Source organism: Pelobates fuscus, chromosome 1 (genome assembly GCF_036172605.1).
Source record: "Pelobates fuscus isolate aPelFus1 chromosome 1, aPelFus1.pri, whole genome shotgun sequence".
Classification (NCBI taxonomy): domain Eukaryota; kingdom Metazoa; phylum Chordata; class Amphibia; order Anura; family Pelobatidae; genus Pelobates; species Pelobates fuscus.
In genome coordinates, this window is record NC_086317.1 from 381,882,447 (window position 1) to 381,898,377 (window position 15,931).

At 37.9% G+C, this 15,931-nt stretch overlaps 1 protein-coding gene across 17 annotated transcripts in view; it reads left to right on the top strand.

Moving 5' to 3' along the window:
• Window positions 1-15,040, top strand: part of LOC134567371 (pre-mRNA-processing factor 40 homolog B-like) — a 94,497-nt gene extending 79,457 nt beyond the window's left edge. For 8 of the 17 annotated variants that reach the window (XM_063426025.1, XM_063426022.1, XM_063426033.1 and 5 more), the window contains 6 exons: window positions 989-1,150; window positions 4,663-4,689; window positions 6,975-7,077; window positions 7,284-7,345; window positions 7,470-7,637; window positions 14,676-15,040. In XM_063426025.1, coding sequence (XP_063282095.1) covers window positions 989-1,150; window positions 4,663-4,689; window positions 6,975-7,077; window positions 7,284-7,345; window positions 7,470-7,637; window positions 14,676-14,768 — 615 coding nt within the window. In that variant the 3' untranslated portion in view covers window positions 14,769-15,040. Of the gene's footprint in view, window positions 1-988; window positions 1,151-4,662; window positions 4,690-6,974; window positions 7,078-7,283; window positions 7,346-7,469; window positions 7,638-9,892; window positions 9,984-14,675 lie in introns of all 17 variants that reach the window. The other 9 variants (XM_063426026.1, XM_063426027.1, XM_063426028.1 and 6 more) reach the window with 8 other exon arrangements.
• The last annotated feature ends 891 nt before the right edge of the window (window positions 15,041-15,931 follow it).

Here is a 15,931-nt window from a genome sequence, read left to right on the forward strand (position 1 = left end):
CTAGGACAAGCTTTGTTGCTTTGTAAGCTCATTTTTGATAGGAAAAGAAAGTTGTCTATTCTGCCTGCAATCCACCAATGCCCTGCCTCCAATTCAGCGCTCACCTGAAAACCAACCACACCCTGCCTCTAATTTAACTGCACCTACCTCAGAGCCAACCACACTCCAGTTCATCAGCACCAATGTCAGATCCAGCCACCCCCTGTTTCTGATTCATTAACACATACCTCAAATCCAGCCATACCCTCCCTCAGATTTAGCAGCACCCAGCTGACATCAAACCACTTCATCAGGATTCACCCTCAATCCATGCATACCCTGTGTTTGGATCAGCAGCATCCACCTCAGATCCAACCAAACCTTCCATCAATTCAACAGCATGTTTTACGCTCTATGAAAAAGTCACATTTTGAAGGTTTTTGTTTACTTTCCAAATGCAATGTCTCAATCTAGCTATCTATATCTAGGTATAGCTGTTGATTTATAAAATGCATAAATAGAGGAAGTCCTTGTATTTTACCGCCATGAAAATCCGCCCAGCCATCCTCTAATAGTCCGAAATGGGAAGATATCACATGGCCACCCAACAATTCATAAATCATTTTCCTTTTTGATGATGCATCTCACATCCACACACAGTGCACTGTTATAGTAAACACATGAACATATACTGAGGAAGCTTGTGTGATAGTCCATAATCAATGAATTACCATTTCACATGCCCTTACCTTTTTAATGAATGCTTTGTTGTGTGGGTGTGGCCTGGACACATTATGAACTTATATATTCTAGTTTAGGGGAAGCATCTTTCAGTGCACCAGATGTTGTGGACTACATCTCCCACAATGCTTTTACAGCTACAATGTTGGCAACGGTTGCCCTGTTCTAGTTATAAAACTATTCCTCAGTGTTATTCCTACCACCTTTGTATTGATTTCTTGTTTATGCCACTAGCGGTCATTGACAACTGTAACTCTTTTGTTTTTAGAATGAATTTCAGCATCATCACTCAAAGAGTAAAAAGCACTCAAAAAAGTCCAAGAAACACCACAGAAAGAGGTCTCATTCGCAGTCACCAAGCCCTGCAGACAGATTGAAGAAGAAGGTCCCAGACACGTTTACAGGCTGGGAAAATCCTGCTGGAGAGAAGGTCAGCTAATCATGTGGTCAAATTAGTTGTTTTCTCATTTCCTATTAATATACATGTTATATTCAGCACCGTTAAAAAGCTACACAAGCCCATAGTCTTTGATGTATAAAATCTAAATTCTACTTTTAATCTTTTTGTATCTCTTTCTCACTGATCTGATGATCGATGCAGACAAATTAGGTCCTTTCACACAGCATAAAGGAACACTCAGGGCATATATTGTTAGCTTCACGCTGTGTTTTTCTCCTGTTCAAAGAAATCTCTTTAAAAAGGTTTGCAGCTTTCTGAAGCCTAAACATGTACCTTTAGCCTCGCTCCCTGTGTTTACAGAGCAATTTTGTTATTCGAAGGAAGTACATGCTCAGCCAATGAGAGATTCCTGTGAGCTGACCGGCTGACTCCACGCCCACAGCCAATCACTGTCTTCTTATCTGTGTAGTATTTCAAAGCCGTGCTAAGAGGAAAGGGTACAAACAATAAAAATACAGTAATTGACTGTAGGGCAAAGTGACGTCCGTAGCTCGGCTCACGATGATCTCTCAGTGGCTTAGCGGAGTACTTACTCAGAATATATCCAATAAGGAAACTGATTTGTGAAAATAGGGAATATGACTAAAGGTGCACTATTTTCTGCTTTTTTTTAAAGCAAATCTAATGACATTTCAATGTAAAAACAAACAAAACATGAATATGAGGCCAAAATACAAAATGGACTTAAAAGACACTTTAGTTAGACTCTAGGCACCAAAATAACTTGAGTGCATTTGGGTCCCAGGGTATGACTGGAGTGGCGTTTAAGACATAATAAAATACTTTGTTATGTCGGTTCCTCAATCTTTATAGACATTCACTGTGATAAAATTTGCCAGATCATGATGCAATGTTTTGGGGATTATGTATTTAAATTAAACTGACTTTTTCCTTTTTTATATGTTTTAAATGTTTGTTTTCTGTTTATCAAGTTTACCTCTTTTGTTTCTGTTCTACACATCTTTGATAAATAAAGAATAAGCTCTAATAATCATAAAGATAACAGTTTGCTGAACTGTGAATATCATACAGTTACAATTAGGTAAGTTAGAAGAAAGATATTACTGATGACTATAGGAGAACCGATTTGGGTAGTGGGACATGGAAGTCATACGATAAGTTAAATAGGTGGAATAGTTCATGTTAATAGTTGAGCTGGAATCAAACATTAATAAGGTACGAGAGTTAACTGCAGCAACAAATAATGAAAGTAAAAAGGATTTCTTGACAGTTTTTCAGCACTGTGGTGGGTTGTTGTTTTGATTTGACAACGTCTGCAAAATGGCTGAATCTTGTCTGGGTTCACTTGATTCAGTGGTTTGAATCAATCTTTTCAAGGTCAAAAGAGCAGGTTGTTGGGAGTTAATTAATAAGGTTTGACGTGATGGTTGGAAAGTTGTTGAGTCAGTGTTTCTTCTGATGATGTTAAGGTTTTTTTATTCATTTGTTTATTTGTAAACAGATATCAAGATAGTAGACTATGAAAGCAATGTAATGTATGTCATTATATTCCCAATACTTATGGGCTGTTAGAAACAGTTAGATCCAGTTTTGCAGAGAAGTCTGGAGGCAGTGGATGTGTTGGTAATTTCAGTTTCAAAATTTGTATTAATAGTTTTCTAAGTTGACAATAAAAAGATACATTAATGCTTTTCAAGGTTGAAAACAAAAAGACAGGGCACTACATGCCAAGGCGTATGCAGAATCTGGCATAAATACTGACAAGAGAAAGGGGTGGATATAGCATTTTAGCAGCTACACTATGGACAATAGCTCTTGGGATAACCTGTCCACCCAAATGAAAAGACGTGTATCAGAGATACTAATGGCAAAATTCCCTTCAAATAATAATAAACAAAAGCCACTAGCTTCTTCAAACGTAAAAATCCAATGAAAGTAAATCCTTCTCCATGAGACTTAGATAAAATAATGTGTGGATTCAAATGAAGAAGTCGTCACCGGAGAAACAAACACACTCACAAATTATTTTTTATATTATGTTTTTTTTAATTATTTTATTTAAGTCCACCCAGCCTCCCTACATTTAGAAAGGTTGAAAGTGATCCTTTATTTAGTTATTACTGGTATTTATAAAGCGCCAACAGCGCTACAGCGCTGTACAATTAGTGGAGAAACGTACAATATACACAGACAAATACAAAAGGTAGAGAGGGCCCCGCCCGTAAGCTTATATCTAGCCATTGGAGCTCTTTTATAAAAAGTGCTTAGCTAGATGGCCCGTGAGCTTACAATCTAAAGGATACAAAGGGGATTTGAAACACGAGGTAGCAGGGAAAGTCTGGTAGTAATGGCTAAAATAAGTTCACAGAGAGTTGCAGCTATTGGTGAAATGTAAAGGGAATGAAGAGGTAATAGAGTGAGAATCTCAAACAGCTGGAGGACCATGCTATATATTTAGGCGAAACCTGGGTGGGTAGTGCTGAGGAAAAATGCAGAGCTTCGGTATTGTTGGTTCTGGGAGTGTGAAATGAAGCCTGAAGAACAGAGATGGAGATAGAACAGTTATATGAAGCTATTTACAGCCGGTAGGAGCAAAGGAAAAAGGGAGGGTAGAGTAGCCATGTGTTGTATACAATTGAAAAGTTTCGCAACCAAATTCTAACACACAAAAAATGAATACCTGTGTACATGAAATATTGGTCAGCAACATTAAATGACAATGATAAAAACCTGGGGTCTAGTGTGGCTGCTGTCATCTTTGTACTCTTCCAGCACTGCTCCCTCGCATGCTTTTTAGTGATGCCGGGGCCGTAGTGATGTCATTACCCGGCTTCCAGGATCACCGCTGGGCGCTTGGGGGCACTCCTGGAAGAGCACAGACATCAGCGTTCCCTTGCCAAAGGCCTTCATCCTCCCTTACAGACATAGCATATTTGGGCAGAGTAGGTACAGATGTCCACTCTGCCTTAGTGTAGAACCCTTGGCATAACCCCTTCTTGTAATGCACATACATCCTGGGGTACACATACCACAGGTTGAGAACCTGTGAACAAGTGTATCTGAATATTAGTTATTGTTTTTATTATTATTGTAATTTATATAGCGCCAACTTATTCCCCAGCTCTGATTTTAAACAAGTGCATCAATCTGTAAAACAGATTTAAATTGGAATTTGGGATTTTTTCGGAATGGGTACCTTTATTTGGAAAAGTCCCGTTATAGATAACTGATAATCACTCCTATTTTCAAGCCTTGTATAGCTACAAAAAGTATACAAAAAATTCCCTGAAAATGGCAAAGATTGCAATTTAAACATTGATGTAACTAACACTTTTTAATAAATAGATTTAGTGAACAGAATAATTCACAAGACCACTGAGTGCGGGCCCTGGAAACTATATTTGTTATTTGCCATTTTGGGCAATTTAAAGAGTTAGTCACTTTATTAACCTCAAAGTGTTTCTATAATTATAGTCCATAAAATTATCTCTCTGTGTAACATAATTTAACCTTTTTTACAGGAACTCAAAATACATATACGGCAAAAGGTTGGTGACCAATTCTTTAATTCTAAACTGTGCTCAATGAACATTCTGTTGTGTGATGAGTCAAAATCATTTTGCAAACCACCTTAGCAGCACTGCCTCCCGATGCAACTCAGGCGTCTGTGACGTTGGGAATAGTCTAACCATATACTAATTATTTTGGGTGCTTGACTGTGGCTTGATGAATATGATGGCCCAATCCTACAAGTGTGGGACCCACTATAATGAAATAGGTACCCAAATCTAGGTCCTGATCCAGGGTTAGAGAGCTACTGAGTTATACTTTGCTGCTGTTTATTTTTACTCCTGTCATTTTCTCGAGATGAAATGTGTGTACACTAGTTGTTAAAGTTAACCCTACATGCTTTTTCAAGTGTCACTGTTTACCAACACAGCTGTAACTGATTTGCCCTTCTAAAATATGCTTTTTGCAATGTTTCTTTGCATCCTGTGGAGTGCCAACTTCCACCCGTGCCTTGAATCCTCAAATTCCTTTGGCTACAACCATACTCACTATGCCTTAGCATTACAGGACTAATATAAGCACCCTACTACTTCATCTCAATGAAGTGGTGTGGGTGCAGTGGTCTTGTCTCTTTTGTTCCTGCAGTGCTGTTTTGTAGATACAGCAATGTTTTAATTGCAGGGCTAAACACACCTCCAGTGGCTTTCTTCCTGACAACCACTAGGGACCCTTCCTTTACAGCGAACGAGTCAATCTCTGTTATGTGATGTTGAACGTCCTCTCACATTGCATTAAGATGTTAAACGTCCTCAAAATCTTATCACAGGATTGGATTCAATGCTTCCATACGAGAAGCATTTGATTGGACTTCTCGTTATTAATGCTTCTCTTTGAGAAGAAATGGATTGGGTGAGATGACGATGACGGGGACAATGTCACCATAGGCTAGGCAGGTGGCTAAGCAGAGTCAGTCTCTGGAAAAATAGGCAAGTAAAACCCTTTTTTACATTTTTGAAATTTTCATTTAGGAGTGCCCCTGAATCTAAGTAGAACACTATGGTGATATTGTTCCTTTAAGTTTGATATAAACATTACAGCACGGCTTAGTGAAATCCCCTGGCAATTTCCCATGTTTTCGAGACTAACTGTTTTTAAATGATTTGAAACTTACCTGGATCCTCCACGTAAAATCAAACATTCTCATTCTGCATTAAGCTATATCAGTTTTTTGTTGTTGTTGTTGCACCATTTACATCAGACTCATGGCACTACAACCACTACATCATTTGTAGTGAATATGCTGCTTAGATAGCCCCTTTGTTTTAAAGGATCACTATAGGGTCAGGAACACAAACATGTATTTCTGACCCTATAGTGTTAACACCACCATCTAGCCACCCTGGACCCCTCATGCCTCCATAAATATAGTAAAAATCTTACTGTATTCAAGCCTGAAGCTGTAAATCTGCATGCTGTTAGACTCAGAAAAACAAGCAGTCTGCTGACATCATCAGAAGTGGTAGCCTGAACCAATCACAATGCTTCCCCATAGGATTGGCTGAGACTGACAAAGTGGCAGATTAGGAGCAGAGCCAGCATGATTCAAACACAGCCCTGGCCAATCAGCATCTCCTCATAGAGATGAATTGAATCAATGAATCTCTATGAGGAAAGTTCAGTGTCTGCATGCAGAGGGAGGAGATACTGAATCACAGGATGCTGTGCACAGTGCTGCCCTGTGCTCTGCTGACAGCAGATCTGAGTGGATGGAGGCATATTATGCCTCCATCAACTGCGAAGTCCCTCTGGTTCACTCTGAGTGACTGCAACTGGAGGTGTTCCTAGCTTTCAATGTAAACACTGTATTTTCTCAAAAAATACAGTGTTTACATGAGAGAGGCTGCAGGGAGCTATAGTTCTCACCTGAACAACCTCATTAAGCTGAAGTTGTTCAGGTGACTATAATGTCCCTTTAATTAACATTTTGCATTCAGTAACAATGCTTTGCTTTTTAGATTACTCATGATTTTTATATTACAGGGTAACCTTTTTAGAACCAAATCTTGTACAAGTGCAGAGTTATTCAATAAAATGTGAACTGTCAGGGATTCATGATGATTTTAAAATTCTAGGCCAAAACTGCCAAACTAAAAAGCTGAACTAGAAAGCTAAAAAGCTGATCTAATTAATATTTCCATACAGGCCCATAATTTCCAGTAACCTTTGAGTTCATTATATCTTGACGGTTGACACTTTAGGTTTAAAACTCTCATATTTCATAGTTCATATTTTGTTTATTCTTTTCTGCTTGTTGTCTGCTTAGGAATCAGAGACAGAAGATGAAAATCATCATCATCGAGCACAAAAAAGAAAGAAAAGGAATCACTCTGAGTCTGGATCTGAAATATCGTCCTCTGCGGATTCAGGTTAGAATCTTGGTAGCTCTGTATGCGATCACACTGTGTCTAAGCAATTACATGTTGTTTAATGGGACACATAACAATCTGTATACATTTCCTTTGTGTAATATTAATGTGTAAAGCAGTGTGTCACAAGACTCATTGCAGAGTCTTTAGAATACATGTTGCTGAAGGGGTTATCCATTAATAGTCCCCCTTGTATTTATGTTCAGAACATAGTTCCAAGAAATCCAAGAGACAGAAAAAGAAGACTAAGAAAAAGAGGCACAAATCGGTGAGTCTAGAGAGGCAGAAGCTATTGTTAAGGACTGCTAGCAGATCAATGGAATGTATAAATCCAAAGGTAATAATTATTAGGGGGTGGGTTTTTTTTTTTTTGGTTATGTTTTTAACAATAGAACAGTCCTGAGAGTGAAACGGAGAGGGATAAGGAGAGAAGCAGGAGAGAAAGGGAGCAAGAAAGTGATCAGCTGAAAGAGAGAGCAAAAGAGAGAGATCACAATCAAGAAACAGAGCTCACAGACAATCGGCGCAAATCACAGAAGCAGAGCACACGGAAAGAGAAAGTAAGTGAGGGATTCCATACATGGTAATTGCAAATCAATAGGTGGCAAAACTTCTAGATAGACAGGTGGGGTATTACTACACATAATTGGCAATAGGACTCCTAGTACACTGGGTGACAGGTCTCAGATTACCGGGTCATATCACAGTCTATGTTTATATCCCTTTTTAATATCTGCTAACATCCGCCTCATTATAGGAATTGTAAAATAGTGCAAGAGATCACCAGCCCAGGAAAGCAGCAATTCAGCACTATTTTCCCCATGTTCTCAAAAGCTGCAATGCTTTGACCCTGTGTGTGGGTCGTTATTAGCCTTTGGCAAATAGCGTCAGTATGTTATGACTTGTAAGGACACAAGAGAAGGATTATTTTAAAAAGTGCTGGACCTTATTTAGATTCTTCATGGCATATATTAGCATGCAATATAATCCTTAAAGAGAAACTATAGTCACCAAAACAACTTTAGCTTAATGAAGCAGTTTTAGTGTATAGATCATGCCCCTGCAGTCTCACTGCTCAATTCTCGGCCATTTAGGAGTTAAATCACTTTGTTTATGAACCCTAGTCACACCTCCCTGCATGTGACTTGCACAGCCTTCCTAAACACTTCCTGTAAAGAGTCATCTAATATTTATCATTCCCTTGTTGCAAGTTCTGTTTAATTTAGATTTTCTTATCCCCTGCTATAGAACCTGCAAGAGCCTCCTGTATGTGATTAAAATGCAATTTACAGAGCAAGAGATCACATTGTTTAAGATAAATTACATCTGATTGAAAGTGAAACCATCTGTTTTGTGCAGTCTGTGTCAATCAGAGCCAGGGGAGGTGTGGCAAGGGCTGCATAAACAGAAACAAAGTGAGAGGCATGATCTATACACTAAAACTGCTTCATTAAGCTAAAGTTGTTTAGGTGACTATAGTGTTCTTTTAAATGTTGCACATCTACGATGGCACGCATGGACATGAACTTGGCTCTAATGATGCCAGTAAAGAGAGGTAAATATTCTTGTATTGCTGGTTAAAACATGGTGTTATGACTAAGGTATCAAGCTTAACAATACTTTGCAGCTAAATCTTATCCCTGGACAGCTATTATTTCGATGTGATGTTGGGAGGTGTATGAATGGTGCTGCTTATTAACATGTAAAATACACGGGCTGTTTGAGCAAATCAGTGACAAAGACCAGAAAGGATTCCAAAGGAAACTTCATGATGAATTTGAGTGGGCTTTCCTTGATTTGTACTTAATGTGCGGAAACACTACTCATGTACCACCCAATACATTGTAGGAAATTGAAATCCATAAAAACATGTTTCACCTCTGTCATATAAAAGCAGAATTTGATAGGAACCATCAATGAAGGAAACACCATCTTTTGGCTCTGACCTGCTTTAAATGTCTACTGAGATAATCTAAGTAAATACAAGTTAATGTTGGACAGGAGGAAAATGCTTACACCTGATCACCCACTGTTATAATTTGTGAGCATCGAACGGTAAATAATAACAAAAAGTGAATCAGGCTCTTTCTCCTGTCTCTAATCTAGAATGAATTTACCATCCTGACTATAATTACTCCAGTTCATTTTCATATTACTATCTTGTTAGTGTTTACATTATAGCAAACCAGATATTGAAAGTCATGGAACCTGGAATAGGGCCAATAAATTTGTGACACTGTAAATGATCATTTAATGTGCGGCAGGATTATTAAGCACACTGTCTTCATTAGGGTTAACTATGGACCACTTCTGCTTACAGGATGAAGCTTTAGTTGTGGTCAGGGACAATAAGCCGAGTTATAGTGATGGTGGTGTAAGTCGGTTGTGGTGTGCCGGTACCGACGTTCGGGTAGGTCTGTAAAAAGAGGGCCTACCAAAATTGAATGGCTTGATACAGGGAGCAGTGGGTGGGTGGGCTGAACCAGGCAGTAACAGCCCAGAGGAATGGGAGGCCTGTGTATTTATAGGCTGCTTAGCCCCTCCCACAACATCAGTCTCCACCTAGAGGCTCAGCCTTCCTGTTTATTAGAAACACTTATTTAATATTCTAATGCCCCATGTATGTTAAAGTAGACATGGCATGAGAGCCCTTTAAATGGATAATCAGCCTTAATTTACCCTCTAATGCTTAGCACTCTAAAATATATACAATGATTATTACATATGTTCTTTCCTAACCCAGCCCCATATTGTATCCAGATATTTTGTAGATGGAAAGCCCCATGATCTGACTTTATTACCTTGCATATTTTAGTGTCACCTGCAAAAATTGAGACATTGCTTTCGATACCCATCTCAAGATCATTAATAAATAAAAAGGACTGGGATCAGGACTGAACCTTGAGGTACTCTAATTACAGTTATTGTCTAAATAAAAAGGTTCATTTTCTAGTAGCTGTATGTACCCGGTCCTTCCATCAATTGTGTATCTATTTATTTATTCTAGGTATAATGTTTGTAAAATAATAGAAATATTCTGATGCCATTTTGCTGGTGAATGTCGAGATTATATGATCTGCCGATTCTTGTGTTTGAAATTTAGAGAATAAAACTAATTTTTCAATAGTTTTTTTCATGTGGAGGTCCAGTATTTTCAGATTTTTAACTGTGAGAGAACTGCAACTGCCATTAAACCTTTGGTAGAGGGTCCAATACCGGAATACCTCTGAAGCCCTAAAGCAAGAGTTGCCAAATTTAGGCCAACAAAAAAAGTATAGGAGAAATTGTCCTACTTTGGTATTTTGGTCTACACATTGGGATTTCGTTTGTCAGTTCTTCACACATGTACTGTTCAGCAGTGCTAATTTTGGCAGCAAATTTCAATTTAGTTTTAGTCTTTTGGTTAACAAAAAGCCATTTTAGTTTTAGTCGGCACAATTAGAATCTAATGGATTTAGTTAAATCCTCTACCTGTCTCTTTTGCCCCTTCCCCAGCCCCTCTGTGTCTCTCTCCCAAGCCCCAGTCTGTCTCATTTATCCATTCCCCAGACCCCCTTTGTGTCCTCCCAGCCCATCTGGGTGTCTCCTCACCCAAGCCACTGTTTGTCTTTTTTGCCACGGCTCCCAGCCCTTCTGTGTGTCTCTTTCTTTCCACAGCCTCATTTGTGTGTTTATTACCTTTAGCAACTTGTCTCCTCCATAACCTGTATGTCGCTTGGTGTCCCACCCAGCCCCTTCATAAATCTCATCCCCCCCCCATGTGTCTCATTGCCCCAGCCCCCCACGTGTTTCAATTACTCTCGCCAGCTCCTTCACTCATCTCATTCCCCACCTCCCCCCCAATCACCCATGTGTCTCATTTCCTCTCCTCCCTCCCCATGTGTCTTACTAGCCAGTGTTAATGTTGGTGGCAAATTTAAATTTAGTTTTAGTTATAATCTTTTGACTAAAAAGCCATTTAACTTTTTGTTGTATTTTAGTCATATGAATTGTTTTAGGCAAATAATTCTCCAATATTTTAATCAACTAAATCTGATAAATGTTTTTAGTCGACGAAATGAACACTGCTGTTCCTTGTATAAACCGCACAGACTATGTGATAACAGGTGTATAAAGTTATACCCACTTATTTTGATGGATTCATTTAAGAAGAAACCACAACTATTACTTTGCAACTAAATAGTTTATAATGAAAAAAAGATTATCGAATATAAAGGAAACAGACCGGGGGTAACCCTAAGTGATAGAAATGAAGAGGAGAGAGAAATCTGTCCCTACAATAAAAAATCTGAAAGATACTTTAATATATATCAAAAGACGTTCCTAAAATAGACTACCTCTAGCACTCTAATATCGTTTATAATGACTGTCTAGCATAGACAGATCAAATAACCAACATATAATGTATAAGGTGTATATATAGGGGATAGGGGAAGAGAGGAAGGACAAAAAACATATAACATAAAATAATGAATTCCAAAGTAAATTCACAATTGCAAAAAGATAAGTGGATAATCTGGAGCAGTTAAGATGGTGCCAATTTCCAGAATCCAACATTGGTAGCAGAGCTAATCACTCCAGTATAGAGCACAGAAGAAACAAAAGAAGTGGATCCATGTTCTCTAGATCCACACACTGTGAAACACAATAGTGTGTGGTCTTATATCCTCAGACTAAGTGCCTTACAAGTAGCAAAAATTGTCAATAGAGTGAGTGAGGATAATTTTCTAATGTTTGGCTACTGGAATTTGTTACACATGTATAAACAGGTCTATTCGTTAGATATTCCAAAACAAATGTATCATACTATCGATTGCTGAAAAAGTGGATACATCACAGTGTACATATGTCATTGAAAATTGACAAAATATAGCGTAACAGTTGATTCTATGTAGGTACACCTGTACAATTAATCAGTTTAGAGAAATAACCTAAGTACCTAATTGGTGCCGTACTGAGCTATCTGAGCTAGTGCACGGATAATATCCTAAAGTGCACTGGCAGCCCGTGGTCGCGGGATCACAGAGTAGTAAATTGAATGATTATCAAGGCAAGGATAAAGGTAAAAAGAATCAGAATAGTGCCTTCAAGGGCACTAATAATAGTAAAGAAAGAGTGCGAGTGAAGCAGAAATATAACAAACAGATTAATGGCGAAAATAACGTATATACTGTAGATTAACCGAGTGGATGAATACCATGGTCGATATAACGCTTCCGCTATACCCTGATCGGTATGTTAAACCCCAGTACTCCCCAGTAGTTCTAAATGGCTATTGCACAGCCAGGATAAAATGATTAGTATAATCGGTATAATACTGCCTGCCGATGCTTATAACTGACTAACAGTCAGCCAGAGTAAGCAATAGTATGCAGGTACCGAGATAAGTTGGAAAAGCTTTTGGGATAGAGTTTCAGCCCGAGGTTCTGGGGGAAAGCAGAGATGAAAGTGACGATATCTGAATACTGTCGGTACAATAATGAGGGTTCATTATTGTACCGACAGTATTCAGATATCGTCAGATTTCTCTCTCCTCTTCATAAATAGTTTATAAAGTCAAATTTCATTGACCATGGTTCATAATGATCTTTTAAAAAAAATAAATCATAATATTGATTTTATGTCATTACAACCATGCCTTGCAAGTAGCCAATCAGAAATATTCTTAATATTGACGTGCTAAGGTCAGGCAATTTTTTCTAAATTGAGAAAAAGGAATGCTTATGTACTGGAAAGTGATTAACATTCTGGCTGAGCCCTGGATGACCTTCCGTAAAGTAAAATAATTCCACTTACCAGGACAATAAAATAAAAAAATAAAAAGGAATGTATTTTGGATAAACCAAAATATGTTTTATAGCCATTTTCTTGGTAAATAGAATAATATATATTTTTTTAAAACCGATTTAGATTCCATTCAAGGCAAAAATATAAAATGGCACACAGCTTAAAATCTGTATGTAAAAGTTATGGGAGTTGGTAATGTCGAGATGATATGATCTGCAGTTTCTTATGTTTGAAATTTAGAGGATACATTTTTTTTTTTCCAATAGTACTACTATAACAAGCTCTGTGTAATAGATTAAGCATATAATATGAACGGAGACCGGAAAAGAAACATTTGTTAAATGAAAGTTCAGACTTTTGTATGCTATAAAATGCTTGATGAAGTTCAAATGAAAGTAGACATATTGCATAATCTATACATATAGAATTGGATAAACAAGTAAGTACACTAGTTAAATTCTAACTGAACTTAATTCAAACTATGACAGTTGCATTAGTGATTCTGTTCTAAATAACAGTGTAGCAGTTACTGTACATTTAAAGATATCGCACATGCCCCAAAATGCTACCTGTCAGGTAGCAAACTAAACTGCACTCAGTCAGATTGCATATCAAGGACCAAGCACCCAGTTTACATCAAAGGTAGTTTGTCGCACATTCGCAAGGTTTCAGCTAAAAAAGACTGAATTTGCAACATCACCATAGTGTGACAAACTAGTGTTAATGTAAGCTAGGTTCCTGGTCCATTATATTGGCTGTGCAGAAGTTAGTCATTGTTACACTATGCAATGCCAAAACGTACTAAGCTTTGGTAGGGGGGAGTGATATTCTATGGAGTCTTATTATCAAGTTGATGAAAGCAAGCATAGAAAAAAGGACAGATAGTGGGGGGGGGGGGGGGGGTTTCTTTAAAATGGATGGCTGCCAGTCCTTGTGAATACGATTGTAGAATTAGAGGTGTAGCGGAGTGGAGTATTAATGCCTGATACAATGGAGTGAGGGGGAAAATGTAGTTACAGAATAAACAATAAAACTTTGCAAATAGCTAGTAGGTCTAAAATATAATTTGTTTCTTATTGACTGTAATCATTTTGGAGAGCTTTGTGTCTTCACATATTAGAAGATTTACAGTGACAGAGTATTATCAGTATTAGATTATTTATAAAGGCCCAACACATACACTGCTTTCTACACTTACATCGTGACCACATTACCATCTGGTTGCAGGGCACCTTAAAGCCTTAATACATAAAATAATCCACAAATAAAACATAATATCTTAAAAGGTGAGTTCAGGGCATTGTATTCTTTATGCTAAATTATTCCATACCATGAATTGTTTTATGGAGAATTACCTTTAACCCAAAATTACTGTTTAAGGCTTAAGATGATTTTCAACATGCTTGCAAATGAATTGAGGATAACACTTCAACCTAGATAAATCCGTACAATAAGTCTTTCTGGATTTGTCATGGTGACATTTGCCCCATCTTGAGTAACTCATACATGTGAACCTATTGCCGGTCCAGGTGAGGTTGAAATAGCAGCATGAATCTTTAGATTACTGAGATTAGCACTAAGTAATCTAGCTGTCCACAAACTGGAGATAAGGGATTCTAACGTGACCTTTAGTTACAGTTAGAGTAAGGAACACTTTGAATATTGCAAGTTGAGGCATAACTGCTCCACCATTCTCAATGTACATTGCATTGTTATTTTTTTTAAAGCTCTTTGTAATTTAATTATTTTCTTCCCCCAACAACAAAGAAAATGACTCAATTTTTGCTTTTCATTCTTTGTTCTTGCTTTAGACAGGCTGGGACACATCAGAGAGTGAACTCAGCGAAGGGGAGCTGGAGAAGAGAAGAAGAACATTACTCCAGCAGTTGGATGATGACCAGTAGATAGGCGTTTCTTTTAGACAGATGAGTGACGTGTGGTGTGAAGATCTTTCTTTTATACGATGTAAGAGGACACAATTTCAGTGAGCAGGCTTTGCTATAAAGGTGCACATATTGATTGTTTCCAAAAACTGGACAATCATAGACGCGGTTATGTAAATCTGCTAAATTGTTCCTTTCTGTGGGGATTCTGCTAAGTAGATTTCCAGCTTCTGAGCAGTGAAACACATTGTAAAGTGAAAGCTATTTATTAAAAAAAATAATTAAAAAATAAACTCTCTCTCATTACTGGTCTCTGAACTGGGATACTGCTTACTGTACATTAGAACATAATATCCCTGCTTCTTAAGTCACCCTTCATTTATGATTGGTTTTAAGCTCTGTTCATGTTAATTAATTGTCCAAGTTGGGTGCTCCCTCTCCTCCATTTCTGAATATGCCAGATAAAGAGATAGGATCTGTGTTAGCTCAAACTGAAGCTCTTGAATTAACAAATACTCAAAAAAAGGCACTCCCGATTTCGGGGCCCTGTCCCGCTATAGTTCCATGGTGTCCACCAAATGGATATCTCCTAATGTTGGGAGGTATGCAAAGGCCACAGGGAAAAATTAAAAGCACAAGCCACTCTGTAAGAAATGTATGTTCCATCAAACAATGCATACACTAGCCTGCTCCTGCCGAACTACAGCTCCTATCATGCTCAGTGAAATCCTGGCTGAGGCTGGTAAAAGTTAAAATAGATATGTGATCTAATGAGATTTTGAGGCTACTACTTGCTGAACAGATTATATGGAATGTACCTCCAGTCAGTGATTGATTGAACCTGATGAAATATGTAGTCTACAACATGATATGGTAGGTCACCATTTTAATGCACACACAAAAATGAATACTTAAAAATGGTACTTGAACTAATAAAGCCCTAAAATGTAGGATTTATTTTATAAAAATCTCTAAATATCAATGAAAACACCCTATGAGATAGATTTGTACTTAAAGGGACACTATCGTCACCGAAACAACTTTAGCTTAATGAAGCAGTTTGGGTGTATAGATCATGCCTCTGTAGTTTTACTGCTAAATTCACTGCCATTTAGAAGTTAAATCACTTTTCCTGGCTAATCATGGCAGCATATACACATGCGTTAGCTCCTCCCCTTAAAGCC